This window comes from Equus asinus, chromosome 22 (genome assembly GCF_041296235.1).
Source record: "Equus asinus isolate D_3611 breed Donkey chromosome 22, EquAss-T2T_v2, whole genome shotgun sequence".
Lineage (NCBI taxonomy): Eukaryota > Metazoa > Chordata > Mammalia > Perissodactyla > Equidae > Equus > Equus asinus.
In genome coordinates, this window is record NC_091811.1 from 18,018,573 (window position 1) to 18,036,359 (window position 17,787).

Genomic DNA, 17,787 nt, shown 5'->3' on the forward strand with positions numbered 1-17,787 from the left:
CACGGACACTTCTTACTCCCAATACTAGCGTTTCTGTTGGATGACGTGTCATGATTTGGGGATGTGAAAATGTGGTCCCTTCATGGAACGACCAGCAAGTGCCTTCCTTGAACAGTGTCTATTTTAGCAGCTCCCGTCGGTGCTGGGAATGCCCTTGTGAAGCCTGGAGTATGCCCGTTTGCCAGTGAAGGGTGAGGGTGCCCCCATCTGATACCCCTGTCCTCCCACTGCCCGTCCTAGGTAATGGGAGAGGTGTTGGATCAGGCCTCAGCCTGGCACCAGGCGCCATCCATGGAGTAAAGGCAAAGTCCAGTCTTCCACTGGATGGCCAGGGCAAGCAAGGGAGAGATAAGGGTCACACTTTGGACTCCGCGGCCAGAGAGTGGTGTGAGCGCCTCGAGGGGTCCCTGGGCCCCCACGCCCCTTCTGCTGGCAGTCCCGCTCCCCTGCCTGGTCGAAGGAGGAAGATAGGCAAGGGGAGGAGGGAATAGCCGGCCAGTCACTGCACACAGAAAGCGAGGTGAGCTTCTGCCCCGATCTCTCGGTCCTTACCGCCGCCGCTGCTTGCGGCGGCGCCCAGCCCCGCATTTGTGCCTTATTGCTCTGGTGCCTCGCGGGGGTCTGGCCAGGAGGGGAGGGCGCCAGGCGGTCCCAGCCCTTCCGCCCGGACCGGCTGGGTGGTGAGTTCGGGGGCGAAGGAAATACGGGGAGGGGGTCCCGAGAAGTGCGCTCTCCTTGCTCGGGGAGGATGGTGGCCGCGTCCCCGGCAGGGGCCCCTGGGTCCCCAGGGCCGCAAAAACGTCCGCGCGGAGCGGCCGGTCTGGTGCCGGCCGTGAGAGGGCGGTGCCAGCCCGCGTCCCCGCCCCTCTCCCGCCACCTTGCCTCCCCGCCCGGTCCTGCGCTGCCCGGGTCGTGCGGGCCGCTCGATCCCAGACCCAGGCCGGCAGCCGGGCTGGCATCGCTGCGGGAGCCGGCGGCCGCCGGGAGCCCCGCGGGCCGGGGCGGACAGCGCGGGCCGCGGGCGCCGGGACACCTGCGCGCCCAGGTGAGCGGCAGGAGGGCCGGGCGGACGGGACGGGGCGGGGCGGGTAGGGGGCGGGGGGCGCGGGGCGAGAGAGGAAGGGAGTCAAAGCTCAAAAAGGACCGTGGGTAGGAAGAGGGAAAGGAAGACAGAGACCTTGGAGAGAAGATTTTGGGGAGGGGGCCTGGGAGGCCGTGAACGTTTTCCTCTGCTGCTCATAAATCAGAGAAACCCTAAGAGGAGGGCTGGGCAGGGGCCTCGGGCCCACCGGGAGGGGCCCAGCGTCTGTTTAGGAGGCCTCTCCTCTCCAGGCCCTGCCCACTCAGAGGGTGGTTCCTCTATCCAGGGTTAGGGGAAGGATGGAGCCCCACACCTGGCTGCCCGCTCCGTGGAGGTTTTCCAGGGGCAGGGGAAGACGACACAGCCCGCTTCCCCTTGGTGTCTCTAAGGAAGCGGGCTGACAACTGGCCCTCCTTTGCCTCCTTGTCTGTGGCCATGAGGGTCCAGGGAAGGGGCTGGCAAACTTATCAGGAAAGGGGCCAATGGTAACTACTTTAGACTTTGAAGCCTGTGCTGTCTCCGTCACAACTAGCAGGAAAGCAGTCATAAACAATTGTAAATAAGTAAATGTGGCTGCATTCCAATAAAACTGTATTTATGGACACTGAAATGTGAATTTCATATAATTTTCGTGTGTTGTAAAATGTTATTCTTCCTTTGATCTTTTTCAACTAAACATGTAAAAAGCATTCTTAGCTTGCAGCCTGTACAAAAACAGGTGGCAGTCTCCAGCCACCCCACGCCCCCACCCCAGGCCTCCCTGTGGCTTGCCCCCCCCCCCGGCACCCCCATATAGGGAAGGGGAGGGTGTAACTAGGTGCAAGGGGAACCCTCCCACCTGGGAGCATCCAGGAAGCTGGAGACCTGTCCGTGACCCTTGCTCTCGGCAACTCTTTGGACTACAGCATCCTACGAGGCCAGCCTGGGAGCTCGCACCCCAAATAGGCGCACGTGTGAGGGGGGAGGTGTAGCTCCAAGGGCCTTTCTACTCAGCATGTGAGGGCATACCCCACCCCACCAAGTCATAGCTGACGCAGCCACGCTCTTCCAACAAGAGACCAAGCCCTTGGCCCTCTCTTCTCCCACTCCATCCTCTTTCCCTTCCCATCCCCACTGCTTTGGTCTCCAAGCCTAGTGCCACTCCCTGATCAAGACTGGCCCTTCCATCTCTTTATTTTCTCTTTTTTTTTTTTTTTTTTAAAGATTTTATTTTTTCCTTTTTCTCCCCAAAGCCCCCCGGTACATAGTTGTGTATTCTTCGTTGTGGGTTCTTCTAGTTGTGGCATGTGGGACGCTGCCTCAGCGTGGTCTGATGAGCAGTGCCATGTCGGCGCCCAGGATTCGAACTAACGAAGCACTGGGCCGCCTGCAGCGGAGCGCGCGAACTTAACCACTCGGCCACGGGGCCAGCCCCTCTTTATTTTCTCTTTGCAGCCTCAAGGGACCCCTCTCTTCTGGACATCAGAGTTATGACGCTTTGGAGGTGACCCAGGCGAAAAGGGATGCAGACCTTTCATCCTCCAGATGAAGGTCCCCTCCAAGGACTCGTGGCCTCCCGCATTGAGGCTTATGGGGGCCGGCATCGGGCCTCTGCCCAGAATGCTGCTGGCGGTCTCTATCCCCGAGGCGGCCTCGTGCTGGTGAGTCCAGGCTGCGCCCTAAAAGTGACCTGGGGGGGCAAGAACGATGACACTCAGCTTTCAAGTCTCTGTCCCCTTGCAGGTTCGTGGGCTGCTCTATTCCTGTCCCTCATCCCTGGCTTCTTTCCTGGGTTGTGAGGGAGAGGAGGCCAGGGCTAGGCCAGGCTCCCAAGAGTCTGCACCCATCCCAGACAGCTGGGGCAGGCGAGGCAGAGAGCCAGGAGAAGCCAGGTCCTCAGAGAGGTGCTGTGAGACAAGTCCGAGGCATGGAGCTCAGGGAGAGGTCACCAAGCCCTGGGTTAGCACCTCCCAGACTCCCGCCTCTACTTGGGAGGAGCCTGTGGGGTCTGAGAATTGCCTCCCTCTGAGTCAGGGCTGGAGGAAGAGCAAAGGTTCAGGGTGTCCCTACTCTACAAGTAGGGGAGGGGTGTGGGGCTGCACCCCAACTCCACCCTCCTGGCCCACCTCCAGTGCTGACCAAGGAAAGGGGTGTGGAGGCCCCGCGGTCTTTCCCTCAGCCCTCAGGCTTCCCTCCACCTTGAGAACAGTTCTGCTTCCGGCTGGGGGTATCCCCTGCCTTACTGGATGAGGATTTGGCACTGGGGAGACAGGGAGGACAGCTGGGGACTCTCCTAGGCTGAGGGCGGGAAGGGAGACTGGGAAGTATGTGGGTAAGTCAGGCCACAGGCAGGTCAAGGAATGTGACCAGGCCTGCCTGGGAAGAGACTTGTGGCCGTGGCCTCAACTTCTCACACAGAAGGGCAGCCACTCCCACTGGATAGGACACAGGCTGAATCCCCCTGGGGAGGAGGCTGCACATGTGTGTGTCATCATCCCCACATGCAAGGGAGACTGTTCACAGACACGGGAAGATGTGAGGGACCCAGAGGGCAGTGTGCACCGTGCGTTGCATGTGCAAGCCCGTGGTACAGGGAGCACACGTGCGAGCGGACAGACACTAGGGGTACATGCCACAGCCCAGGCATGTGTGTGCCTGTGCTGCTGCTCCGGAGGAGGGCCCTGCTTCTGCCCCCGGGCCCACTTGGGGAGCCAGGTTGGCCCATCTCTGCCCAACTCCCTAGGCCTCTCTGGCAGCAGCTGCTGTGACTCAGGGCAGGAGTGGCTCACACCAAACTGGTTTGAGGGGAGAGGTGAGCCAGCCCAACTTGCAGCGGTGGGGGACACCATCTAGAGCCAATCCAGGCCCCCACTACCTCTCTGGAACTTCTGGGGGAAAGAAGGCACCCCCCAGAACTTTCCCTACTCCTCCCCAGGATCTCAGTCGCCGGCGCCTCCAAGACTATGTCCCCTTTGCCAAGGGTTCCGGCCAAGCCCGAGGCTTGTCTCCCATGCGGTTGCGAGAACAGGAGTCCGAGAAGAGGCATGGAGTCCACTTTGGGGTTGGCCCACCTCACTCCCCCAAGCTCAAGGTAATGGTCCCTATCCTCTCCTCCCCACACTCACAGCCTGCGCTGTGACATCCTCCACAGAGGATCCGAGCCGAGATCATGGGCAGCCCCTCCAAGAAGCCACAGTCAGCTCTGTCTAGAGACCCCCTCAGGGATGCATCTCTAAGCTATGTGGCCTCATAAAGATGTCCGTTTTATGGGCAAATGTGAAAATGTTGCCTGAGACCACTGGTTCCCTGAGACTGTTCTGGTCTCCACCTGGAAGTCCCTCTGAAGGGTTCTATCTCGGGAAACCTCTGGAAGGCACCTTTCTGGTCAGGGAGCCCAGGTCAGGCCCCTCTGTCCACGGACCTTTCTGCAGACCAAGGTGCCTTTCCATCCGTTTTCCAGCAACGCCCTTTCCCCAGTAATCCCTGCTGAGGTCCATCCCTGTGCCCCAGGCCTCTATGTCCCCACTCACACTCAGTGCTGCTTGCCACCTCCCAGATAGACAGGCACACACACACACACACACATACACAGCCCTCTTGGGCCAGGTGGGCTGGGTGCCCAGGATGTGACAGGACTGATCCCCTTCTTGGCTCCCCAGGAAGTCACCAGGGCCCACGAGCTGGAGGTGAGGCTGCACACATTCAGCATGTTTGGGATGCCCCGCCTGCCCCCTGAGGACCGGCGGCACTGGGAGATAGGAGAGGGTGGCGACACAGGCCTGACCATCGAGAAGTCCTGGAAGGAGCTGGTGCCTGGGCACAAGGTGGGCCTGTAACTTGGTCTCTGTTCCGTCCTGGTGGTGTTACAGACACAGGGAAAGCCCTCAGGAAGTGAGGTCATGTGAGGAAAGCGTTTGGAGACATCTTGCTCTGAGTTCAAATCCTGGTAGTGAGATCTTGGTCAAGACAGCAAAGCTCTTGGAGCCCCGGTCGCTTCATCTGTAAAGTGGGAATAAGACCCCTACACACTGGAGGACCGGTTTGAGGACTAAAAGGTCGTCTATGAAGGAGAGCCAGTAGTATTTAAGGAATGCTAGCTGCTCTTCTTGTCTCCGTTCCCCAACTGAACCAGCCCTCTCCCGGCCCCAGGAGATGACCCGGGAGCTCTGCCACCAGCAGGAAGCACTGTGGGAGCTCCTGACCACCGAGCTGGTCTACGTGCGAAAGCTCAAGATCATGACGGATGTGAGCCCCTCAGCCCCAGCCCTGGCCCCACCCCAGCCGTTTGCCCATCTACCCCCCGCATATCCCCATTCTCCCAGAGCAGAAGGGCAGGGTTGTTGGGGGATGGAGGCACAGGATACCGAGAGATGCCCCTGATTTGAGCCCTGGGGATCTTGGGAGAGAGGTTAGCAGCACTGAAGCTGGGGGTGGGGATGCCTTGAAGGGCTGGGCTGGGGTCCCAAGAGCTGAGCCCATTATCTCCCCCTACATCCAGCTCCTGGCTGCCGGTTTGCTGAACTTGCAGCGAGTGGGACTGCTGAACGAAGTGAGTGGGCGCTCAGGAGGGGAGCCTGGTACATCCCAGCTCGGAGCCCGGGGAGTTGGGGTGGGGTCACAGAGAGCTCTCCAGGCCACCCAGTCCGCATTTCCACTGCCCCTTTTTCTAGGACACCCCTGCCTTCCCTACTCCCCTTCCTGCTCCAAGCAGACAGCAGGTCCTACCCCACCACCACTCTCCAAGCTTAGCTGTCTTGCTTGTCCATGACCAGTACTGCCTGATGGTGACCTGCCGAGGCATGTGGCCAAGTTCTGCTCCCTCCTCCAGGTGTCAGCTGAGACCCTGTTTGGAAACGTCCCCAGCCTGATTCGAGCCCACCACAGCTTTTGGGAAGAGGTGCTGGGGCCTACCCTGGGGGAGACTCGAGCCTCAGGCCGGCCTCTGGACCCTATCAGCCTGCAAAATGGCTTTCTGATGGTGAGCCATGGTGGAGGGCTGTGTCTGGATGGGGGCGAGACTGGGAGAGCCCGAAGGAGTTCCTGTGTGCAGGGCATGCCCATTCGCCTGGAATCCTTCCGTGACTCGAGGGGGTCCAAGGGCACAGCCCCTCCCCCACAAGATCACCGTACCTCCTGCCCTTCATTCCACAAGTATGGCCTCTGTCCCAAAGGCTTTTCAGGCTTCTGAGCACCTTGTGAAATGAAAGTGCAGCTATTTCAGGAAAGGGCTATACCTAAGCTCTTAGCCGCTGTAAAATCTTACTTCTTGAACAGAGATCCTTTGACAAACAGCAGAAAGCAAGAATGGGGCCTGAGCGAGGCATGCCTTAGCGGGCTGGGAGGAGGGTGTGCAGGCCACAGGGGCACCCAGAGCGTGGAGAAGTGTGATGAGAGAAAGCAAGAAGCCTAGCACCAGACTTTCTTCCAGTTTTACCCACCCAGGAAAACGTGGGCCTTGCTGAGTTGGAATGGGGTAGAAAGGTAGGGGGACAATCTCCTGGGAGCCTTAAGTGGCCCCTTCCACAGGAACAGAGCTTCTAGGCAAGCCTCAGGTCACCACCCCACCATGGGGGTGAAATGGGATCTGCAGTGTCCTGAAAACGTTCCAGCTGAATTATTGATGGTGGGAGTGAGTCCAGAGCAGCAGGGCACAGCAGGGGCTGTGGGTGGGAGCAGCAGTGGGTGGACCTCTCAGAACCTCCAGTCCTCCTTGGAATCCGGAGAGAGGGGGCTGGAAGTCATGGGGAAGAGCCGTCACGGGAGGTCGGGATTGGCAAGAGCTGGACTAAGGGTCTGAGAGGCTCTCGGCCTGCCCCGCTCTCCACATTCTGCAGCTGGAGCCTGTATCTCATGACATTCTCCCCCTGCCTGCTCCCCTCCCCCCATATCTGTTCCTCCAGTTCAGCCAGCGGTTTCAGCCCTACATCCAGTACTGCCTGCGAGTGAAGCAGACCATGGCTTACGCCCGGGAGCAGCAAGACAATAACCCGCTCTTCAATGCCTTCGTGCAGGTAGGAGCGAGCGGGGTGCCTAGGGAAGCGGGGGGTCCTTACACAACCAGGTCATCCCTGGTCTCCAGCTGGGTCCAAGGCTGAGTTCATCACTAGGGTGGGTCAGGAGGGATCCTGCAGACCCCTGACCCCCTGCCCACCTTCCCTGGCAGTGGTGTGAGAAGCACAAGCGCTCGGGGAGGCAGACCCTGGGTGACTTGCTCATCAAGCCCCACCAGCGCATCACCAAGTACCCGCTGCTGCTCCAGGCTGTGCTCAAGAGGAGCCCTGAGGCACGAGCCCAAGAGGCCCTGCACGCCATGGTAGGGGGCCTGGTGGGCCAGTACCCTTGGGAGTTGGGGGCTGGTGCGTGGGAACTGATATCCATGAACCCTTGAGGGTCTCGTTCTTCATATGCATGTGACCATGTGGCACTGACTGGCCAGTCTGTGTTGGAATGCTGTGGCTGCCAGTGATGGGGTGGGATGGACAGGGTGAGGAACTAAGCTGTTCCTCCTTCCACCCACCTGCCTTCACCTAGATTGCAGCTGTGGAGTCATTCCTGCGACACATCAATAAGCAGGTCCGCCAGGGCGAAGAGCAGGAGAGTTTGGTGGCTGCAGCCCAACGCATTGGGCCATACGAGGTGCTGGAGCCGTCCAGTGAGGAGGTGGAGAAGGTGAGAGAGGGCAGAGGGAAGGGGCCCCGGAAGCAAGGTCCCCAAGCAAACGGGTGAAGCAGAGGCCTGCGGGGGAGGGGGCAGAGGCACCACAGAGGGGTGTGAGCGTTCAAGGGGCGGAGTTCAAAAGGGTGAAGAGGAGGCACTGGGATGCTTCCTCTCCATCCCAGACAGGAAGGACCAGGAAGAGAAGGGGCTGGTGACAGAACCAAGAACCACCTTAGCTGAGAGGTAGAGACAAGCCCCACCCAGTCCCTGATCCTCTCCTCTCTGTATCGCTCAGAACCTGCGTCCATTCTCCACCCTGGACCTGACGTCACCCATGCTGGGGGTTGCTCCCGAGCACACCAGGCAGCTGTTGCTGGAAGGACCCGTGCGGGTGAAAGAGGGGCGAGAAGGGAAGGTGAGAGAGCTGTGGGGAGGAGCGGAGAAGATGGGAGATGAACTGCAGAGAAAGAACAGGGAGATGATGGAGACAGGATAAGAGTCAGAAAAGCGGGAAATGGGAGAAGAGGTGTGTGTGTGTCTGTGTGTCTGTGTGTCTACTGGGAAGAGGACATGGTTCCAGCTAAGCTCTGGTTGTCTGTATGTCCCTGAGTCAGCCACTTTCTCTGCCTTTAAAGCGAGAGATGGGGCCAAATTGACACCCCTTCCAGCTCTAGCATCCCACAGTTCTGTGCTTGTCCCTGTGCACCTGTGCACCCATGCAATTCACACCCGCGCATGAGCCCCCATCCCTGTCCAGCCCTTCCCCCTGCTCCAGCTGACCCTTGTCTCTCTCTCCTACGCATGACCCCAGCTGGACGTGTACCTGTTCCTCTTCTCCGACATGCTCCTGGTGACCAAGCCCCAACGCAAAGCAGACAAAGCCAAGGTCATCCGCCCCCCACTCATGCTGGAGAAGCTTGTGTGCCAACCCCTCCGAGACCCTAGTATGTCTCCTGCGGGGCCCCTTCCCTTCTCCTTTCCTCTTGACAAAGGGAGGGGGAAGTCGGGATGGTGATCAAATAAGGTCCGGCCCTTGAAGCAGACCTTCTCCACCCAGACAGCTTCCTGGTGATCCACCTCACTGAATTCCAGTGTGTCTCCACTGCCCTCACTGTGCATTGTCCCAGTCCTGCAGATCGTGCCCGGTGGCTGGAGAAGACGCAGCAGGCCCAGGTATGTGAAAACCAGGCATGGGGAGGAACGGTCGGGGCTCCCGGAGAAACGGGAGCACAAGAGGGGAAGAGGAGGAGAGGCTGAGGTGGATGCAGGTTCAGACCTCTAGCCCCTAGGTGTGCCCTCAAGAGAGAGACGCAGCCTTGACCATCTGAAGAAAGCCTGGCCAGCTACTGTGCTAGTCCCTGGGACAGCCCCAGACAGCATCCCCTAAACAATTATACCCTGAAACAATTAACTTCTACACTTGAAGTTCCATTCAACAGACATTAACAGAGCCCTTGCTGGGTGCAGGCACTGGCTAGGTGCTAGGGAATCAGAAAAGAATAGAACACCATTCCCGCCCTCAAGGAATGTGCGCTGCAGCCTAGCTGGACAAACGAGTATACAAATAATAGAAATAATAGAATAATAATAATAAGAGAAATCATAGAAACATGTACACAGAAAGGAACTAGGACCAAGAAGAGAGTAATTCACTCTGTCTGGTGGCTTGGTTGGAAGGGCACAGTGCAGAGGGAGGGTACGCGGTGAAGCCTTCACAGAAGAGCTATTGTCTGAGCACCTTCTGCGGGATATCTACGAGTACATCAACAAGAGTGGGCGGGAAAGGTATTCCAAATGGAGAAACAGACTGTGCAGAGGTCAGAAATATGAACCAGTTGCGTCCGTTGAGAGAACCCCCGGCCTAGTAGCTTGTATCTCTAGGGCATAAAGCAGAAGGGCACGCGTAGCAGCAGAGAGGCTGGGAGGTAGGCGCCACCAGATCGTGCCCATCTCAAGGAACTTGAACTTTGTCCTACAGATGACACAGAGCCAGTGAAGGTGTTTAACCAGGGAGTGACGTGGGCAGATGTACGTGATAAAAGCTAGAGGACTTCAGAAGAAGAGAGATGCGAGTGGAGCTGTAGTGGTTCCCACTAAGTGGGGCTTAAATCAACAGAAACTTATTCTCTCCCAGTCTGGAGGCCAGAAGCTGGAAATCAAGGTGTCGGCAGGGCCGCACTTCCTCTCCAAGGCTCTAAAGCCTTGGAGGAGAATCTGTCATTGCCTCTTGCAGCTTCTGGTAGCTCCAGGTGTCCCTTAGCGGTGGCAACATCACTCCACTCTGCCTCTGTCCCCACGTCGCCTTCCTCTCTGTGTGTCTCTGTGTCCAAATCGCTCTGTCCTGACTCTTATGAAGACCTCAGTCATTAGATTTAGAGCCTGCCCAAATCCAGCAGGAGCTCATCTTGAGATCCTTAACTTAGGATCCTTAACTTAGGGTCTCTGGAAAGACCCTTTATCCAAATAAGGTCACGCTCACAGGTTCTCAGGGTTAGGACCTGGACACGTCTTTCTGGGGCCACTGTTCAATCCACTACAGAAGCCGAATGGCCAGAGGAGAGCGGAGATTTGAGTTGGACTTTTAAGGATGGGGAAGACCATGAGCAGAAGACTCAAGGTGGCAACTGGGTTGGATTTATTTGGGGACAGTGACCATGTCTGTCTGAGTCTGGAGCAAAGGGTTTGTGTGAGCGAGTGATGAGAGGCCAGGTTCTACAGGACCCCAAGAGCTACCGAAGAGTGTGGACTGGACGAGACTGAACTGAACTGGGTTGACAAGAGAGAGCCACCAGAGATCCTTGAGCAAGGGTATGCCAGGGTGAAATCACTGTGTTCTGTCTTGAAGTGTCAGGTGGCAGAGTGACAGGTGGGCTGAGAAGGGAGAGGTTGGTGGCAGGAGATTTACTGTACGAGAGTGTGGCTGTGAAACACTGAGGTTCAGTGCCATGGCCTTAGGGCCACATTGCAGAAAAGAAAAAAAAGAAGGGAGAAGAAAGGGGCGAAAGAAGAAGGAAGGGGAAGAAGAGCCTTAGGGAGACTGTGGTTGACAGCCTAGACTGACAGAGTGCACGAAAATCTCGGGTCAGATATCACTTCTACCTCTTCCTACCCTGCTGAGCGACGGTGAGCCATGTGGCCTCCCTGAGCTTCCCATTTCTCCACCTGAAAATGGCTGCACATAATAGCAGTCCTTGCCTCGTACGGAAGGTTCAAAGGAATCATTCAGATTAAACAGGCAGCATGACGCCAGCTCTGGGTGAATCCTCGGTAACTCAGGTCTGCAGGGACAGACATGATGTGCCTCCCAGGGTTCTTGCTGGAGAGACGGCCTTGGCAAAGGCACCCCTGACAGCAACGAAATTATTGGAAAGAGAAACCGTTTGTTTAGTTGTTGCTTCCTGGGAGAGGGGAGGCTAGGGTGGTAATATTTAGTTTTCAACAGAAGCACTTGGGGATGAGGTGGTGGGAGACAGCCCAGTGCAGACACCCTAGGGGCTTTTGGAAATATGGAAACGCAGACCTGGAGCTCAGCTGAGAAATAGTTGCTAATAATATGAAAGTCGCTAAGGGAGTAGATCTTAAAAGTTCTCATCACAAGAGAAAAAAAATTGTAACAATGTATGGTGACAGATGTTAACTAGACTTATTGTGGTGGTCGTTTCATAATACATCCCAATATTAAATCATTACGTTGTACACCTGAAACTAATATAGTATTATATGTCAACTACACCTCAATTTAAAAAAAAAGAAAAGGCATTTGAACAAGGAAAGAAATGCTAGTGTAGACTATTTCTAAAGAATGCAACTTCATTATTTTTAAAGAGTTTAAATCAAATTAGTGGTTCTCATAGGGCTCACTTTAATGAATAGATAATAATGATTTGTCATTAGCATATTAGGGCCTCTGAAACTTTTGAGAAAGGGTGAAAATAGTCTTGTAGTTTAAATAATTTTAAGCATTCTTCCCACAGTCTTTTCTATGATACTGTGTCATAATGTGGAAAGCTTATGTGAGAAAAGGAAAACCAGAGCGTGGTCTCAGTTTAAGTACTGTATTAAAAATTCTGGGAGGCCGGCCTGGTGGCATATTGGTTTAGTTCGCACGCTCCACTTCAGTAGCCCAGGGTTCGAGGTTTCAGATCACAAAGCCATGCTGGCCAAGCCATGCTGGCCAAGCCGTGCTGTGGTGGCATCCTACATATAAAGTGGAGGAAGATGGGCACAGATGTTAGCTCAGGGGCAATCTTCCTCAAGCCAAAAGAGGAAGATTGGCAACAGATGTTAACTCAGGGCCAATCTTCCTCACCAAATTTTTTTTAAAAATTCTGAATTAGGAGAGTAAAAAATAAATGAAGTTTTTGCCATAAAAAAAGATATAAGGATGAAAGATGGAACCTCAAGATCTTGTATCCTCCAGCCCTGCAGGGCTGCCACTTGGGGGTGTGATGAGAGCGGTCTCCCATCTGCTGACCCATGCTTCAGGCCCGCTCAGAGTCCCCTCTCTCTGCGTGGCAGGGGCCTGCCCTCCACACCACTCTCCCCAGCCCAAACACAGTGTCCGCAAGGCCAGACTGGCTGGCAACTGACATCACTCTTAGTGATTAATCGAGTTGCACTGAAGGCTGGGAAAGTGAGGAGCAGAGGACAAAACCGGAAACGAGCCTCTGGGTTCCTGGAGCCCCACTCCCCAGGACAGCAGGTGGGGGCCCTTACTGGCAGGCAGCCTCCTTTCTTTACCACCCCCACCGTCAGAACCTTCTCTTCTTCCTTTGGTTCCCAGTTGCCTGATGACACCCCGGTCCCACCTTCTCCCTTTAGAACCCCCAGGAGACCACTAAAAATTGTTGGTATTTTATTACGCAAACTAATGTAGCCCCCGGTAGTCCTCCTCCTGGCTAGTAGAGGTAAGGAAGTCATTTCTGATATGCTGCCAAGCAGGGCACAAGCTCTGGCCCCCCTTCACAAGGCAAAGAACACTGAAACCTCGAAATTAGTGTGTCCTGCTATTGTCTCAGACCACATTCTTGGGGACTGCTTCTCTCAATTGCCAACAGTGTTTATAAACTGAAGAGGGCTGTAGAATGTCCAGTGGTCTCCTGAGAGAGCCGCCCCCAGGGGTCACACTGTTTTTCTCCCCCTTACAGAAGCGTAGATGTAGATTTATTCCTCGTGGATCTGACCACGAGGGCTTGAGCTTCTCAAGGGGTGAGAGACTGAATCTTGGGAAATGCCCATATTTAGGGGCGGCTAGAGGAAAAGGAACCAGTGACGGGAACAGAAAGCTGTCAGAGACAGAGGCCAAGAAACGAAAGGAGGGAAAGAGCCAGGCTCCCAGGGCGCCCCAGCCCATCTCTCAGTTGCTATCTGTGTTCTTGCCGGAGTTCCTGCACTTCTCCAAGCCCGTCCCCATCTGGGGAATTGCAGCGATGATGGGAACTACCATGCAGGACAGACGGGAGAATTATATTTGTCAGCTGCTTGGCACCAGGCCCAGCACTTAATGGGCGCTCCATAAATGTTTGTTATTGTCCTCATTAGCAGAAAGGCTGGAGGGTGGGGCCTGGTGGCCCATGCTGGCTGGGGGAATGCCTGCGCATCTGCTGCTTAGAGTCTGTGGGCACCTTCCAGAGATGGGCTTTCGTCCATAGTGGGGACGTCGGGAGGAAAGTGGGTAAATCTGGGAGCCACTCCAGAGGCAGCGGGAGGGGAGGCATTTCCTCCCAAGGCTTCAGTTCTCTACCAGGGCAGAGGAAGAAGAATCGTGTAGGGGAGCCCTCCCTTCCTTTTCCCGGCTTTGTGGGGGTGTCACATTCTGGCTCAGGCACCAATTTCCTCTTCCTTTCCCACCCTGCCCCCAACACGTCTCTCCTCTTACCCAAGCTGAGAAAACCCTCCCAGGGTTGTTGGGGAGGCTTTGGGGTAGCTGGGGGCACTTCAGACAGCCCCGGCCCCTGGTACCTGAGGTCTCCCACCTCTCTGCTGCTTCCCTGGGTGGGGCCAGAGGCAAGTTTAGCAGAGATGCTGGTATTGGATATTCTTTACAGACAACCCCCACTTCCTTCCAGTTCTTTTCTTCCACACACCGTCTGTATCCTGGATATCCCAAACACAAACTTGAACTTGGGTCATGTGGGGAAAAGGGCACTACATCTCAGCAGGACAGGCAGGCTGCCCCAGTCCCGCCCTGGCCTCTCCCGCCCTCCTGTCTCCTCTTCCTCCCCCACACTCCTCCTGCGCAGCTGGTAGATGAGGCCTGGGGACAGGACGAGGGGGCAGATCACAGGACCTGGCCCATGCTGGTTTCCTGCCCCTAGGCCCCATCTCCCCTTGCTCTGGCCCAGGGAACCCAGTCTGATGAGACTGCTAAGCATCTTTGCACTGCTTTGTCACTCACCAGGCTGACTGCAGAGCCAGGGGAAGGAGAATGGGAAATACAAGCTTGATGTCACTTTCCTATCCCTGTTCATCCATTTCTCCACGTCTCTTGTCCTGACCCAGCTACCCTCCTGTATTTCTGGACAGGCTTTGGGAAGGTCCAGGTGCCCAAGAGTTGCTGGTTCATTAGACCTCAAGCTGGGGAGATATTCAAAATATTTAATAACCAGTATGACATGGACATCAAATCAATTCGAGCGGAGCTTTGTGGGGAGCTGGGGGGAGGGTCCTAGGTCCCCTGCTGAGCCAGCTGCTCTCCCTCTAGCTGCTGGATCTTGGGGGCGGGGTCGTCCGGGGCAAAGGGAGGCGGAGGCTCCCACAGCAGCCCTCTGCTTACCAGCACGGAAGGACTTCAATATTTTAACAATGATACGGCCACTCCAGTGCGTTCTGTTATCAGCCTGCCCACAGCAGCTGCCACCTCCCTTTTGCCGAGCCCCACCTTGGACCTGAGTCTTCTCAGGTTCTGCTGCCTTCCCCACCCCCACGAACGCTGTCCTTTAGTAACGCTTTGCCCTTTGAAGCTGCCCTTGAAAAATAGTGCTGAACTAGGACTCACAGCAAAAAGCCCAGTCCCAGGTCTGCTTCTCTCACCCTGTGCCACCTTGAGCAAGTCCCTTCATCTCTTGTTTTCCATCTGTAAAATGGGCTAACAGCCATGCTTCCCACGGTGTGTATCAAATGACCCTGTGCGTGTGGGGATGCTTTGTAAACCACTTCTCAGATGTCACCATTTTATTCTGATGGCGCTAATATGAAAATGTTGAGGGAGAAAGATAGAAAATAGTCATGTGCCGCATAACGATGTTTCAGTCAACGATGGGCCGCACATATGACTGCAGTCCCGTAAGATTAGTACCATATAGCCCAGGTGTGTAGTAGGCGATACTATCTAGGTTTGTGGAAGCACACTCTATTATGTTCGCACAACTACGAAATCACCTAACGACACGTTTCTCAGAACGTGCCCCTGTTGTTAAGCGACACATGACTGTATAATGTATCCTCTTCATTCTTGAGATGATCCTGCTTTCATCTCTGAAGGACAGCAGAGTCCTCAGCCCAGAACAGGGCCTGCCTCTGCCCACCCTGGTGGTAGGAAAAAGAGTAACCTGAGGGCCCGGCACTTATACCACCATCACCACCAATCAGGGAGGGCTTCCTGAAAGAGGAGACAGACAGGATAGAGAGCTTACCAAAGGGGCATAAGAAGCAGGAAGAACTGTACGGGTAGGAAAAGGGGCCCTCTATTCACCCACCCACCCCCAGGACCGGCTCAGAGTGCAAATCCTGCCTCACCCCACTTTCTTACTGCATGACCTCAGCAGTTACCTAACCTCAGCCTCCATTTCTCAGTAGTAAAGGGGTAAAAAATAATATCTGCCTCACAGGGTGGTTGTGAAGATTAAACAAGATAATGTATGTAAAGCACCTAGCGTGGTGCCTGGCATACAGCAAGTGCTCAATAAATGAGAGCTCTTAATGAAACGTATCGCCACCCCAGGTCACCCTGCAAAAGCTGAAGGCAGAGGAGTACGTCCAACAGAAGAGGGAGCTCCTGGCCCTCTATCGGGACCAGGACCGGGAGTCCCTGGGCACCAGGCCCTCCACACCCTCGCTGGAGGGCTCTCAGAGCAGCGCAGAGGGGAGGTAAGACCCACAGCGACCACAGGGCTCCCAAGGTGGGGGGTGCAGTCAGGGAGGGAAAGAAGTGGAACCCACAAGGCTGAGAAATGGCAGTCCACCTTGTAAGGGGATTGGGAATAGACTGAGGGACCCAGCTACAGCTCGGAGTAGAACAGGTTGGCACCAGCCGTGCGAAGGGCCGCATGGGACAGCCTAGGGGGTCAGCCAGCCTAGGGATGGCACAGGGCGAGGCAAACAGGCACAAGTGGCATGAACTCCCTGAGAGGAGCAGGCTTCCCAGGCCAGGGATGGAGAGTGAAGGCCAGTATGGATTTGCACAACGTCGCAGCTGCAGGGTTCAGCTAGTCCAAATCTGCAGAGAGCGTGAGGGGGTCACCCAGAATAACTCAGCTGTTTGGCAGCATGGTGAAGGAGACGACAGATCCACTGAAGGTAACCTCAGGGGAGCTCAGGAGCCCCTCAGGAAACACCTGAGCGCCTCCTTGATACAAGGTCCTGGACCAGGGGCTATGGCTTAAATGCCTTAGCGGAGCTTCCAGTCTAGCCAGCGAGATGAGAAAAACAACCTCAGGGCAAGAGAAAGGTGAGACCAAAATAAATTTGGAGGAGGGGCCATTTCTGGATGGAGCGATCAAGGGAGACTTCCTGGACTTGAACTTGACCCCTCAGAATCTGACTCCTACCATTCACTATTGATTGTAGGACTCCTGGGATCTCGACCATCATCCCCCACCTGGTGGTGACAGAAGACACGGATGAAGACACTCCCTCGGGACCAGATGATACCTCAGACTCTGGCTATGGCACTCTGATCCCAGGCTCCCCTGAGGGGTCCCGCTCCCCACTGAGCCGACTACGCTCGCGGGCCTTCCGGCGGGACCCTCGCCTCACTTTCTCCACCATGGACCTCCGAGATGTTCCTCTGCGCCCCCGGCCTTCTAACCCCCAAGCTCCTCAACGCCGAAGTGCCCCTGAACTGCCGGAGGAAGGTATCCAAAGAAGAGGCAGTCTTCCCAGGGGAGACCCACCGACCTGGTCTGAGGAAGAAGATGGGACCTCAGTGGGAGGGAACGTGGTAGTGGAAACCTTGCATAGGGCCCGACTTCGGGGGCAGCTCCCCACCTCCCCGACCCACGCTGACTCTGCTGGGGAAAGCCCCTGGGAGTCCTCAGGAGATGAGGAAGAAGAGGGGTCCCTCTTCCTAGGACCTGGCCGCACCCCCTCCCACCGCCCTCTCCGGGCTGAAGACATGCTCAGAGAGATTCGGGAGGAACTGGCCAGCCAAAGGATTGAGGGTGTCCCTGAGCCTGGGGACAGCAGGCCTCGGAAGCTGACGCGGATCCAACTGCAGAGGATGCGTGGCTCCCACATCATACAGCTGGACACCCCGCTGTCCACATCGTAAGTGTGAAGGGGAGGTGGCATGGGAGGGAGCCGAGGGGAAGGCTAGCATGGAGGGGAGGGGTCCTAGAGTAGGAGGTCAGTGGGGAGGAGCTCATAGAGAAGGAGGGTGGTACCGGAGCAGGGCCTTGGCAGGGAAGGGCCCTGAGCCTCACCTGCACCCCACTTCTGACTTTATCTAACACCCACCTCCTTTCTTCTCAGAGAAGTGTGAGGACCACTCAGGACCTTTGGCATTTCTCCTGGAGGAAATCTCTCCCCAAGAGTGCTGGTCACCACCCCACCCCTGGACTCTACCTCAAGGACCACACTTCCCACGGAGAAGCCTGGCCCAGGCACCCTGCCCTTCCTGCTCAGAGGACTTGGGTATCAGGAGCAGTACATTTATGTACCATAAACACACATAAAGTTGTACATAAAAACGACTGCCCAGTCATCACTACATGAGAGTGGGAAGAAAGAGAATGGGGGTGGGGGGTCACAGAGTGAGCACAGGCTACTCCTCTGTCCACTGGCATCCTGGCGGTGGGGTACCTCGCCCAAGCTCCGGGCTTTTCCCATCCCACCCATCAGGACCGGGGTTT

General features: G+C 56.1%; 1 protein-coding gene across 4 annotated transcripts; it reads left to right on the forward strand.

Annotated features, from left to right (window-relative positions):
- The first annotated feature begins 382 nt into the window (after positions 1-382).
- On the forward strand, positions 383-17,628 carry PLEKHG6 (pleckstrin homology and RhoGEF domain containing G6). Of its 4 annotated transcripts, none has more exons than XM_070494105.1 (16): positions 383-520; positions 2,492-2,721; positions 3,996-4,151; positions 4,720-4,884; positions 5,210-5,305; positions 5,559-5,609; positions 5,889-6,038; positions 6,961-7,071; positions 7,224-7,373; positions 7,592-7,729; positions 8,013-8,132; positions 8,529-8,661; positions 8,775-8,890; positions 15,660-15,805; positions 16,505-17,203; positions 17,408-17,628. In XM_070494105.1, the coding sequence occupies exons 2-16, from the start codon at positions 2,584-2,586 to the stop codon at positions 17,415-17,417; spliced, it is 2,379 nt and encodes a 792-aa protein (XP_070350206.1). In that variant the 5' UTR covers positions 383-520; positions 2,492-2,583; the 3' UTR covers positions 17,418-17,628. The 4 variants fall into 4 exon arrangements, with proteins under 4 accessions (XP_070350206.1, XP_070350207.1, XP_014697214.1 ...); XM_070494106.1 differs by having other exon boundaries at positions 397-520; positions 2,516-2,721; XM_014841728.3 differs by lacking the exon at positions 383-520 and adding an exon at positions 906-1,045.
- The last annotated feature ends 159 nt before the right edge of the window (positions 17,629-17,787 follow it).